Source organism: Mobula birostris, chromosome 22 (assembly GCF_030028105.1).
Source record: "Mobula birostris isolate sMobBir1 chromosome 22, sMobBir1.hap1, whole genome shotgun sequence".
Lineage (NCBI taxonomy): Eukaryota > Metazoa > Chordata > Chondrichthyes > Myliobatiformes > Myliobatidae > Mobula > Mobula birostris.
This window is the reverse complement of record NC_092391.1, coordinates 63,229,178-63,242,651: the sequence shown is the minus strand read 5'-3', so window position 1 is coordinate 63,242,651 and position 13,474 is coordinate 63,229,178. Positions and strand designations below refer to the sequence as shown.

The window sequence follows — 13,474 nt, the reverse complement described above, 5'->3', positions numbered from 1 at the left end:
TTAATCTACACTCAGGTACACCTGCTCATTAATGCAAATATTTAATCAGCCAATCGTGTGGCAGCAACTCAATGCATAACAGCATGCAAACCTGGTCAAGAAGTTCAGTTGTTGTTCAGACCAAACAAAATGGGGAAGGAATCTACATGATTTTGACCATGGAATGATTGTTGATGCCAGATGGAGTGGTTTGATCCCCTGGGATTTTTACACACAGCAGTACTTAGAGCAGGGGTTCTCAACCTGCGGTTCGCGATCCCTCGGTTATGTAAAAATCATGACATAAAAACATTAAGAAATCCCTGCTCTAGAATTTACAGAGAATGGTGCACAAAACAAAAAATATCCAGTGAATGGCAGCTCAGTGGGCGAAAATGTCTTGTTAATGAGAGTGTCAGAGGAGAATGGCCAGACTGGTTCAAGCTCACAGGAAGATAACTCAAAAACCACATGTTACAACAGTAATGTGTAGAAGAGCATCTCTGAATGCACAACACATTGAACCTCAAAGTGGATGTGCTACAGCAGCAGAATACCACAAACATACACTCAGTGGCCACTTTATTAGCTAGAGGAGGTACCCAATAATGTGGCCACTGAATGCTTATATTGAGTATATAGTTATTACTGAAAAGCAAACTGATGAAAGCAATGCTTCACTAGAGATTCAAAACAATGTTTTGAAGCTCATGGCCAAGTGGAAGCTTTTGTATCTTCTTCCCGACGTGAGACGGGGTTGGCTGTGAAGGAATTAAAATATGGAAGGAAGCATTGAGTTAGAGTGAGTTTTTGGGTAGATGATTCATTTACATGTAAATGGCTTGGCCACCAGTCTCCTGTTTGACAAAGTACTGTGGATTGAGTTCATAACAATGCATTTCCTAAAAGCTGTGAATACCAGACGCTGCTGACGCCTCTGGGATGAAGTTTACAGGTGGTTTAGCACGTAAAATGCCAAATAAATGTATTGTGGATTTAACTTGCATTCCTAAAGGCTGTGGATACCAACCCAGACATGTTGGCGTCGGAAAGAAAGGATGAAGTCAGAAGGTGTGATGTTTTGTATGTAGCTTCAAAAGGAAGCACTGTCTATACACTGTCTATAACTTTTCAAATAGCGATTGCCCTTTGTGTTTAGCATATAAATATCGAGCCCACATTGGGCTAGCAGACCTTTCTACCGAAAGCGTCTTCGTTCGTATGATGCCTGCTGTACATTGTTGTGTCGAATAAAGTCTAAGTTGGTGAGCATTTTACTAACATAACACTCACACTTGGATCTGTTCGGATGCTTCACTAGGGATTCAAAACAATGTTTTGAAGCTCATGGCCAAGTGGGAGTTTTTGTATCTTCTTCCGGACGTGAGACGGGGTTGGCTGTGAAAGAATTAAAATATAGAAGGAAACATTGAACTCAAATGGGTCAAGACTGTGGATGCAGACAAACCAACTGTCTTTGTTCTTGCCATCAACTTGAGGGAACGAAGGTTGCCAGTTTGTGAAGCTGCTCTGTAACCTCCATTTGGTGAACTGTTTGATAAACTGATTCTTGCTTAATAACTTAATTGAACATCGACACAAGGAGTTTCTGCTGATAAGATCATTCTCAGATTAACTGGCTATAGTGTACAATGGCAGGTTTGCAGAAGTAATCTCCTTACCTCAGGCCACTGTTTGGGTGACCCAGTTTGACTGGTTTGAGCCAGGTAGGAATGCTCAGTTTCAGCTGAATTCAGTCCAATCTTGTGCTGTGTTGCTCCACTGATAAGGAAAGAGTATAAGAATACAGGGCTTCAAATGTAAAGAGGCGAGAACTATGGAGACCTACTATCATAAGGAAGAACCCCAGGTCAGGGGCTGTGAGAACTAAAGGACTGATCGTCTGGCCAATGGGAGATGCCCTATACTGCTGTTATAAATTGGAGACGTGGTCTGAGTGACCATTGGTGCAGACGGAACAGTAGAATTCATGATTTAAGTTGTTGGCCTGGGGTCAACATAGCTACATTGCTGTTAGTGCAGAGACAATAAAGTGTGAACTTGAATTAATTAAGAATTGCGTAGCAAATTGCCTAACCTAGATCAGTTGAAGATTGTCAACAAGGGAAGAAGAGAGAATATGCAGGGTGTGTGGAGTCTTTAATCATGCTAGCTGCTGTACCAAGGCAGTGTAATTCATATAAACCAGGGTTTCCCAACCTTTTTTATGCATGGACCCCGACCATGAACTGAGGGGCTCGTGGAAACCAGGTTGGGAACGCCTGTTTTTTTAAAATCTATAACCTTTATTTTTTCAAACATATAAAGATGACAAAGGTAAGTTGTTTACTACAATACAGTAACAGAACCAAGCCCAGGGTGAATGGGTTTACCTGTCGGCAATCATCGCCAACTTTAAAAATTGCAGCTTGCCAATAAATTCTTTCACTGTTTTCTTTCTCTGAAGAATCATCAGAACCTTCTGAAGAGGAACGCAGACCTGGAAAGCATATTCCTATATGTTATTCCTCAACTCACTGACATTCTTCAGTGCAATGTGTTGCTTCATGATTTATGTTTACCAACTATTAGGTTTATAATATGTCAAAAGATGAAAGTTCAAAGTGAATTTATTATCAAAGTACATATATGTCACCATATACAACCCTGAGATTTATTTTCTTGCTGGCATACTCAATAAGTTTATAATACAATAATAACCATAATAGAATTAATGAAAGACTGCACTAACTTGGGCATTCAACCAAAAGGCATCAAATTGTGCAAATACAAAAAGAAATAATAATAAATATCAAGAACATGAGATGCAGAGTTCTTGAAAGTGACTCCATAAATTGCGGGAATATTTCAATGATGGGCCAAGTGAAGTTTAGTGAAGTTATCCACTCTGGTTCAAGAGCCTGATGTTTGAGGGGTAATAAGTGTTTCTAAACCTGGTGGTGTGAGTCCTGAGGCTCCTGTACCTACTTCCCGATGGCAAAAGCAAGAAGAGAATATGACCTGGGTGGTGGATGTCCCTGATAAGGGATGAGGCTTTCCTGCGAAACACTCTGTGTAGATGTTCTCAATGGTGGGGAGGGATGGATTAAATTATTAAAATATGGAAATGATACACAGTATTGTTTAAAAATTAAAAATAATAGGCACTTTCTAGTTTCAAATTGGAAAATGCTTGGAATGGTTCCCAAGTGCTGAATCCTCAGTACACATGGCAGCATAGTATAATTGAACATTGTCATTGAGTCATGTTAGGAACAGCACAGGCTGGGCAACATACAGTGCGGGAGCTAGGAACCAAGCCCAGCAAAACAAAAACATGTGCACTTGAAAGCCAAAAGCGAGAGTCCACCACGCGAAAGAAGCCTAATTGATTCACCATACAATCAAACAACCACATACACACCTGCCACATTCTCCCAACTGCACTAACACGGCATACTCAGCTACCCTGATACCTTATCCAGACAATCCCGAAGGACAAAAGTCTGCAGGCTCATCTACCGTAAAGTGCAACATGGTCAAACCGATGTACTAAAAGGGAAACAGCTGGGAGGGCTCTGAGCTGAAACATTAACTCAGGTTTCTTTCCATAGATGCTGCCTCCCCAGCATCCACCAGAACATCATCAAGGAGCCATGCTTCAAAATGGGGGCATTCATCATTAAGGACCCCATCACCCAGGACATGCCCTCTCCTCATTGTTACCATCAGGAAGAAGGTACAGGAGCTTGAAGCCACACACTCAACAGTTCAGGAACAGCTTCTTCCCCTCTGCCATCTGATTTCTGAATGGACATTGAACCCTTGAGCACTACTTCACCACTTCTTTACTCTTTATGAACTATTGTACCACTAAGCAAACAATAAAGAAAGGGAAGCTGGATAATGAAAAGACACTAGCACAAAATATAAAAATGGATAGTAGAAATTTTTATAATTATATCAAGTGGAAAAAGGTGGCTAAATTGAACGCAGGTCCCTTGGAGGATGAGAAGGGGGAATTGATATTGGGTAATGAAAAGGTGGCCAGGGCTTTCAATGACTATTTTGTGTTGGTCTTCACAGTGGAGGACACATCTAACATGCTAAAGAGAGATGTTATGGATGTGATGGGAGGTGAGGACCTCAATAATATAGCTATCACTAAAGAGGTGGTGCTGAGCAAACTTGTGGGCCTGAAGGTAGATAAGTCCCCTGATCCTGATGGAATGCATCCCAGGGTGCTGAAAGAAATGGCAGAGGTTATGGTAGAGGTTATAGTGATGATTTACCAAAATTCTCTAGATTCTGGGTAGGTCCCAGAGGATTGGAAGACGGTGAATGTCATGCCACTGTTCAAAAAAGGATGTAGGCAAAGGGCAGGTAACTACAGGCCAGTTAGTTTAACATCTGTTTGGGAAAATGCTTGCAGCTATCATTGAAGAAAAAATAGCAAGGCATCTGGAAAGAATGCAGCATGGATAGAGGATTGGTTAACTAATAGAAAGCAGAGAGTTGGGATACATGGGTGTTACTCTGGTTGGCAATCAGTGGTGAGTGGTGTGCCACAGGGGTCAGTGCTGGGCCCACAAATGTTCACAGTATACATTAGTGATCTGGAAGAGGGAACCGGGAGTAGTGTATCTAAGTTTGCTGATGACACTAAATTGAGTGGAAGAGCAAATTGTGCAAAAGATCTGGAGAGTCTGCAGAGAGATATAGATAAGTGAGTGGGCAAGGGTCTGGCAGATGGAGTACAATGTTGGTATATGCGAGATCATCCACTTTGGAAGGAAAATTGAAAGAGCAGATTATTATTCAAATGATAAAAGATTGCAGCATGCTGCTGTGCAAAGGGACTTGGGAGTGCTTATGCATGAATCACAAAAGATTGGTTTGCAGGTGCAGCAGGCTATCAAGAAGGCAAATGGAATATAGGCCTTCATTGCCAGAGGGATTGAATTTAAGAGCAGGGAGGTTATGCTGCAACTGTACAGGATGCTGGTGAGGCCACACCTGGAGTACTAAACATAGTTTTGGTCTCCTTACTTGAAAAAGGATATACTGGCTTTGGAGGCGATGCAGAGGAGGTTCACCAGGTTGTTTCCAGAGCTGAGGGGGTTAGACTATGAGGAGAGATTGAGTTGCCTGGGACTGTACTCGCTGGAATTCAGAAGAATGAGAGGAAATCTTATAGAAACATATAAAATTATGAAAGGGATAGATAAGATAGAGGCAGGAAAGTTGTTTCACTAGTAGGTGAGACTGGAACTAGGGAACATAGCCTCAAGGTTCCAGGCAGTAGATTTAGGACGGAGATGAGGAGGAACTGCTTTTCCCAGAAAGTGGTGAATCTGTGGAATTCTCTGCCCAATGAAGCAGCGGTGGTTTCACATATATAATATTTTCTCACCCTTTATGGGTGGTGTGAAAGTGTATTTTTCCCTCAATCTCGGGTCCTCTACCAGAAGTCTGGGAGTTTGTAGTACTGTTCCTAGTACTGCACTCTTCTGGTCCGAGATCTTAGGCGTTGTTCCCAGGATTTGTTGGAGCCACTCTCCCAGTCCAGGTGTCACAGCTCCAAGTGCCCCCATCATCACCACTGGGATTACTTCGACTTTAACCTTCCACATCCTTTCTATCTGCTCTTTCAAGCCCCAGTATTTCTCCAGCTTCCCATATTCTTTCTTCCTGTTGTTACTGTTATTCGGGATTGCCACATCTATTACTATTCCTTTCTTCAGTTCCTTGTCCAGTATTACATCAAAAACAAGTGAAATCACTTCCTCCTGTTTCCCCATCCTATCCCACTGAAACTGTACTCTAGCTGTAGAGCCCAAAGGAGAACATGACCAAATAAACCAGTAATTTGGCTATCAATGCTACTTTCCCCTGAGAGGACCACAACCTTGTCGTGGTTTGGAGGCTTGCATGCCTCATGACTCGGAGAGATATGTTGTCCGGAATCAGGGCCTTGTGCTTTGGCTGTTGGTGGGGTCACCCATGCCGAACAGGTCAAAGGGTAGAGGGCAGACTAAGAGCGGTCTACTGTCCTCTAGGTTCTTGGGTTCCCTCAGGGCTAACAACCCCAACTGATAAAACAAAACTTATGGAAACAGCCATGAAGAAACTTTCTACATCTGAGTACAAAGATCTTCCTGAATCTCCACCCAGAACTTGCATGATTTGACAGTAGTGAAAACTGAGCTACTGACATGATGAAGGAAGCACTGAACACCAAAAGAGACCGAGTACCTTCACTGCTGCCCTCAACGCCAGCAGCATAATGGCAGTAGCTAGTTGCTAAATTAGCCGTTATCACACACACAAAGTGATGTTCATAAAAAGACCTCCATGGCCTCTTTGAGGAGTGCATCCGGTGTGTCACTGCTTCTGAAATATCCCGCCTCCAACCCTGGCTCAGCTCAAGCACTGCCAAAATCCAGTGCTATCTTTATTGTTCCTCTGGACACGACAATCCCAACACTGTTTGACCACCCTCCCATCTTTCACCCTCTGCAAATCTGAGCTCCTTAAAAACTCTGAAGCCCATAACTTAATTTGCAGTGAGCTCCAATCATCCACCAGTACCCACTCTCACTTCACTGTCTCGCTGAGGATAACTGACACTCAAAAAAAATGCTGAGGTGAAAACTTTGAAATAAAGACAGAACTGATGGATATCTGAGTGCCTCCAGTGATTCTTCTGAGATGGCATTGGCGTAGTTTAAAAATTTTCCTTCTCAGGTACCAGCACTGTGACCTCTGTTGTTTATAATATCGATACTCAGTGGCCGTTTTATTAGATACACCTGCTCATTAATGCATATATCTAATCAGCCAATCATGTGGCAGCAACTCAATGCATAAAAGCATGCTGACATGGTCATGAGATTCAGTTGTTATTCAGACCCAATATCACCATGGGGAAGAAATGTGATCTAAGTTACTTTGACTGTGGGATGATTGTTGGTATCAGACAGGGGGGTTTGAGTATCTCAGAAACTGCTGATATTCAGGGTTTTCACACATGCAGTAATCTCTAGAGTTTACAAAGAATCGTATGGAAGACAAAAAACATCCAGAGTGGCAGTTCTGTGGGCGAAAATGTCTTGTGTATCAGAGAGGTCAGAGGAGAATGGCCAGACTGCGTTAAGCTTACAGGAAGGAGACAGTAGCTCAGATAACCACAGGATACAACAGTGGTGTGTAGAAAAGCATCTCTGAAGGCACAACATGTCAAACTTTGAAGTGGATGAGCTACAGCAGAAGTCCACCAATATATACTCAGTGCCACTTTAGTTTCTAATAAAGTAGCTACTGAGTGCGTATGTCACCAGGTAGTACCATGAGATTCATTTTCATGCAGGCATTTTAATAGGAAAATAAAGGAATACAATAAAATGAATGAAGAATGACAAACAATATACAAAAGGATACAAATAATAAAAAAAGTAAATAAATATTAAAGTCATTCATTTTGAGATTCTTCCAATGACAGGATAAAAGACTGCATTTTCTGCTCTTTTTGGCAACAGGATGTAGAACATACTGGCCAGGAGACATCCTATTCCACCTAATGAAAGAAACACAGGTCACTAGTGTTGGAAACATTACGTTGATCTTTATGCTATTGTGCTGCCTTAATTAATGATTATGGATAAAATACCCCCAGGGATTTGCATTCTACCCTTTGGGCAAATGCACAGTTCAAAACAGGTTGAGCATTGGTTGTACAGTACTGTGCAAAAGTCTTAAGCACAAATATATTGCTAGCGCAAACATGAGGAAATCTGCAGATGCTGGAATTTCAAGCAACACACATAAAAGATGCTGGTGAACACAGCAGGCCAGGCAGCATCTCTAGGAAGAGGTACAGTCAACATTTCGGGCCGAGACCCTTCGTCAGGACTAACTGAAAGAGCTAGTAAGAGATTTGAAAGTGGGAGGGGGAGGGGGAGATCCGAAATGATAGGAGAAGACAGGAGGGGGAGGGATGAGCCAAGAGCTGGACAGTTGATTGGCAAAGGGGAATTTAGGAGCCGAGTGGTAATGTTGCAGCTATATAGGACCCTGGTCAGACCCCACTTGGAGTACGGTGCTCATTTCTGGTCGCCTCACTACAGGAAGGATGTGGAAACCATAGGAAGGATGCAGTGGAGATTTACAAGGATGTTGCCTGGATTGGGGAGCATACCTTATGAAAACAGGTTGAGTGAACTCAGCCTTTTCTCCTTGGAGCAACGGAGGATGAGAGGTGACCTGATAGAGGTGTATAAGACAATGACAGGCATTGATCATGTGGATAGTCAGAAGCTTTTTCCCAGGGCTGAAATGGCTGCCACAAGAGGACACAGGTTTAAGGTGCTGGGGAGTAGGTACAGAGGAGATGTCAGGGGTAAGTTTTTTTACGCAGAGAGTGGTGAGTGCGTGGAATGGGCTGCCGGCATCAGCGGTGGAGGCGGATATGATAGCGTCTTTTAAGAGACTTTTGGATAGGTACGTGGAGCTTAGAAAAATAGAGGGCTATGGGTAAAGCCTAGGTAGTTCTAAGGTAAGGACATGTTCGGCACAACTTTGTGAGCCAAAGAGCCTGTATTGTGCTGTAGGGTTTCTATGTTTCTATTATTCCCACAATCCTGATTGAGAAGTTACAGAACCTGGCCTCTGTACCTCCCTCTGCAATTCGTTCCTTGACTTCCTAACCGGAAGACCAGAATCTGTGCAGATTGGTGATAGCATATCCTCCTTGCTGACAATCAACACTGGTGCAGCTCAGGGGTGTGTGCTCTACTCTACTCTCTATATACACATGACTATGTGGTTAGGTGTAGCTCAAATACCATCTATAAATTTGCTAATGATACAACCATTGTTGGTAGAATTCCAGATGGAGATGAGAGGGAGTGAGATATGCCAACTAGTGGATTGGTGTCACAGGAACAACCTGGCACTTAATGTCAGTAAGACGAAAGAGCTGATTGTGGACTTCCGGAATGGTAAGACGAAGGAAGACATTCCAATCCTCTTAGAGGGATCAGAAGTGGAGAGATTGAGCAGTTTCAATTTCCTGGGTGTCAAGATCTCTGAGGACCTAACCTGGTCCCAACATATCAATGCAGTTATAAAGAAGGCAAGACAGCGATTATACATCATTACGGGTTTTAAGAGATTTAGTATGTCAACAAATACACTCAAAAACCTCTATAGGTGTCCTGAGAGGCTGCATCTCTGTCTAGTATAACCCCTCCATACCAGGAGCTACTGCACAGAACCGAAAGAAACTGCAGAGGGTTGTAAATTTAGTTGGCTACAAAGTACCCAGGACATCTTCAAGGAGCGGTGTCTCAGAAGGGCAGTGTCCATTATTAAGGACCTCCAGCACCCAGAGCATGCCCCTTTCTCACTGTTACCAATAGGTAAGAGGTACAGAAGCCTGAAGGCACACACTCAGCGATTCAGGAACAGCTTCTTCCCCTCTGCCATCCGATTCCTAAATGGACATTGAACCCATGAACACTACCTCACTTTTTCAACATATATTATTTCCGGTTTTTTGCTGATTTTTAATCTATTCAATATATGTATACTGTAATTGATTTACTTATTTCTTTATTATTATTATTTTTCTTCTTCTATATTATGTATTTTATTGAACTGCTGCTGCTAAATTAACAAATTTCACTCCACATGCTGGTGATAATAAACCTGATTCTGATTCTGTCCCTCTGGTGTTTTGAGCTCCCTCCCCTCTCCCCGCCCCCTTCCCACTTTCAATCCACAATAGAAACCCATATAGAATCAGGTATATATATGTGTCATGAAATTTGATTTTTTGTGGCAGCAGTACTGTGCAAAATCATGTCTGTTCTGCCATTTCATCATGGCTGATCAATTTTCTCTCTCAGCTTCAATTCCCTGCCTTCTTCCTGTAACCCTTCATGCCCTGACTAATCAAGAATCTATCAACCTTTGTCTTACTGATGGACTTTTACCGCTGTACCATTGAGAGCATACTCACCAACTGCATCTCAGTGTGGTATGGTAATTGTCCCATATTGGACCGCAAAGCACTCCATCATGTGGTGAAAACTGTCCAGTGGATTATCAGCACCCAATTGCCTATCATTGAGAACATCTACCATAAACGCTACCTGGGCAGAGCGAAAAGCATTATCAAGGATGCATCTCACCCTAACCATGGACTTTTTACTCTCCTCCCATCTGGTAGGTGCTACAGGAGCTTCTGCTCCTGCACCAGCAGGCACAGGAAGAGCTTCTTCCCTAAGGCTGTGACCCTGCTGAATCTCACATCACAGCGCTAAGCAGTATTGCACCCATATTGTACTATCTCAGTACTTCTATATTTGTGTGCTGTAGCACTTACTTCTTATTCGCAGTTATTTTGTAAATAACACTATTCTTTGCATTTCTGGTTAGATGCTAACTGCATTTTATTGGCTTTGTATCTGTACTCAGCACAATGACAATAAGGTTGAATCTAATATAAATATACCCAATGATTTGGCCTCCAGTCGCTTGTGGCAATGAATTCCCCAGATTCACTGCTCTCTGGTTAAAGAAGTTCCTCAGCATCTCCATTCTAAAAGGACACCCTTCTATTCTGAGGCTGTGTCCTCTGCTCTTAGACTCCCCCACCATAGGAAACATGCTCTCCACATCCACTCTACTGAGGCCTTTCAACATTCAATAGGTTTCAATTGGTAATTACATCTTTAGTTTTTGCTCTCAACCTGAGCCCCAATGGGTATGGTTTAGCTGGGACTAATAACAATTTGAAATAAATATATCCACTGGGTTTGCACAAAAAGAGGTGAATTGTGGAGATATGAGCAAAAAACTGTACAATAGAAGTTTCATCCAGATAAAAATGATCTTTCAAAGAGACACCACCATTGATAACCCAAGAGGCCTCCATGTGACAAGATATGTCATGAAACCATTTCCAAGCCACCAGATTTTCAGTCTGCTTGCTCTATAGTGAATTCAGAGACATCAAAGGGCTTAAGTAACCATTCAGACTTATTTTTTTTCCTGAATAGCAAACCAGAAAATGAGGAAGCATGTCTATTTTATTTTACTGATAGTGGAATAATGATTGTGACATTCATGGGAGTTCATTTGTTTGATATGTGCCGTGTCGTAAGACGTGGGCGATCATGGTCTTCCCATGACCATGATTACCCTTGGCAAATTTTTCTACAGAAGTAGTTTGCCATTGCCTCCTTCTCGGCAGTGTCTTTACGAGATGGATGAGCCCAGCCATTATCTATACTCTGGAGATTGTCAGTGGGCACATAACCAGAACTTGTGATATGCACCACCTGCTCCCATGGCTTCACGTGACCCTGATTGGGGTGGAAGGGGCTAAGCAGGTGCTACGTCTTGCCCAAGGGTGATCCGCAGGCTAGCGGAGAGAAGGAGCGCCTTACACCTTCTTTGGTAGAAACGTATCTCCACCCTGCCACCTCACAGAAGTTACATATACTATATATATTTTGAGGACCCACACTGAATGTTTAGGAACAGATTTCTGAACAGTCCATGAACACAACCTCACTACTTCGCTCTCTTTTTGCAGTAATTATTTCATTTTTAATATATTTCTTACAGTAATGTTTTTCGTATTTCACCCAACTGTTGCCACAAAACTACAGATTTCATGCCATATGCCAGTGGTAATGAACCCCAGTCTGCTGGTCTTTGAGAAGTTCAGCTCCATTTCACACTATTCCCACACGCAGTAGTGAGGTGACCTTGACTACATCAGTTGGCCCTTGAAAGATGGAGTTTGAAAAGTTAATGAGGCAGGGGCTTATGGGTAAAAAGAAACTCCACAATGACTGACCCTTACCTGCCCGACTCAGTGGCACAATTTAAATGCAGTGAAGAACATGCCCTTTCCAGGGAAGTGAAAGAAAAACAAATGATTTGTTTTTCTGTACAGGCCCACATAAAGACCAAAAGATATAGGAGGAGAATTAGGCCTTTTGGCCTATTGTGTTTGCTCTGCCAATATATCATGGCTGATCCACTTTCCTCTTCAGCCCCAGCCATCCGATCTTAGACTCCACCAAAACAAGAAACATCTTCTCCACAAACACTATCGAGGCATTTCAACGTTTGATAGGTTTCAATGAGACTCCCCAATCCCATTCTTCTGAATTCCAGTGAGCACAGGCCAGAGCCGTCAAACGCTCCTCGTACAATAAACATTTAATCTTGGAATCATTTTTGTGAACCTTCTCTGAACCCTCTCCAATATCAGCACATTCTTTTTTAGGTAAGGTGCCCAAAACTGTTCACAATACTCCAAGTGAGGCCTCACCAAATTATCAGGAACAGGAAACTGGAACTCTTCAGATTCAAATAAAAAAATCATTCCTTCAAGTAGATTTTACAATGTGTTACACGAGTAAAATCTTTACTGACCTTCCTTTTCTAGTTCAGCTACTCCACATCGCTTTACTTTAAACTTTGCCAGGTACGGAGCTTTGGCTGCACTGTGAATAAATCAAAACACAAGCATTGATTGTAGAACATTATAGCAGAGTACAGGCCTTTTCGCCCACAATATAGTGCTGACCGTTTAACCTTCTCCAAGATCAATTTAATCCTCCCCTCCCACACAATCCTCCATTTTACTCTTTTTTATTTATTTAGCAATACAGTGTGGAGTAGACCTTTCTGGCCCTTCGAGCCATGCTGCCCAGCAACCCTCGACAACACTGATTTAACCCTAAGCTAATCAAGGGACAATTTAAAATGACCAACTAACCTACCCGGTACATCTTTGGACAATGGGAGGATACCGGACACCCGGAGAAAAACTCATGCATTCCACGGGGAGGATTTACAAAATGACACCGGAATGTAAATCCACACTCTGGAATGCCCCGAGATGTAATAGTGTTGTTCTAACCGCAACAGTACTGCAGCTTTCATTCCTGTGTTTCTCCAAGAATCTCTTAAATCCGTCTTGCTAGTAGTGCTGCCAGGGGATTCCACCCACTCACCACTCTCTGTATAAAAACCTAGTTCTGATATTCCTCCTGTACTTTCCACAAAACACCTTAAAATTATGAGCAACAATCACAAAATGCTGGAGGAACTCAGCAGGTCAGGCAGTATATAGTGAATAAACAGTTGATGCTTCAGGCTCCAAAATCCTTGCTCCTTAAAATAATTCCCTCTTCTATTAGCCATTGCCAACCTGGGAAAAAGTCTCTGGCTGTCCACTCTATCTATGCCTCCTATAATATTGTACACATCTGATCAAGTCACCTTTCATCCTCCTTTGCTTGAAAGAGAAAAGACCTAGCTGGCTCAATCTATTCTCATAAGACATCCTGGCTGGATTAGAGAGCACCCTGGTAAATCTCCTCTGTCCCTTCTCTAAAGCTTCCATATCCTTCCTATAATGAGACAACCAGAACTAAACACAATAATTTTCAGTGACATGCACAGAATGCTG

General features: G+C 42.5%; 1 protein-coding gene across 2 annotated transcripts in view; it reads right to left on the bottom strand.

The window, feature by feature from the left end:
• pi4kab (phosphatidylinositol 4-kinase, catalytic, alpha b) overlaps positions 1 to 13,474 on the bottom strand; it is a 347,746-nt gene that overhangs the window by 16,297 nt on the left and 317,975 nt on the right. The window contains exons 47-48 of one of the 2 annotated variants that reach the window (XM_072240888.1): positions 12,433 to 12,503; positions 2,373 to 2,479 (exon numbers count right to left, since the gene is read on the bottom strand). In XM_072240888.1, coding sequence (XP_072096989.1) covers positions 2,373 to 2,479; positions 12,433 to 12,503 — 178 coding nt within the window. Of the gene's footprint in view, positions 1 to 2,372; positions 2,480 to 7,439; positions 7,556 to 12,432; positions 12,504 to 13,474 lie in introns of those variants that run through there. The other variant, XM_072240889.1, reaches the window with a different exon arrangement.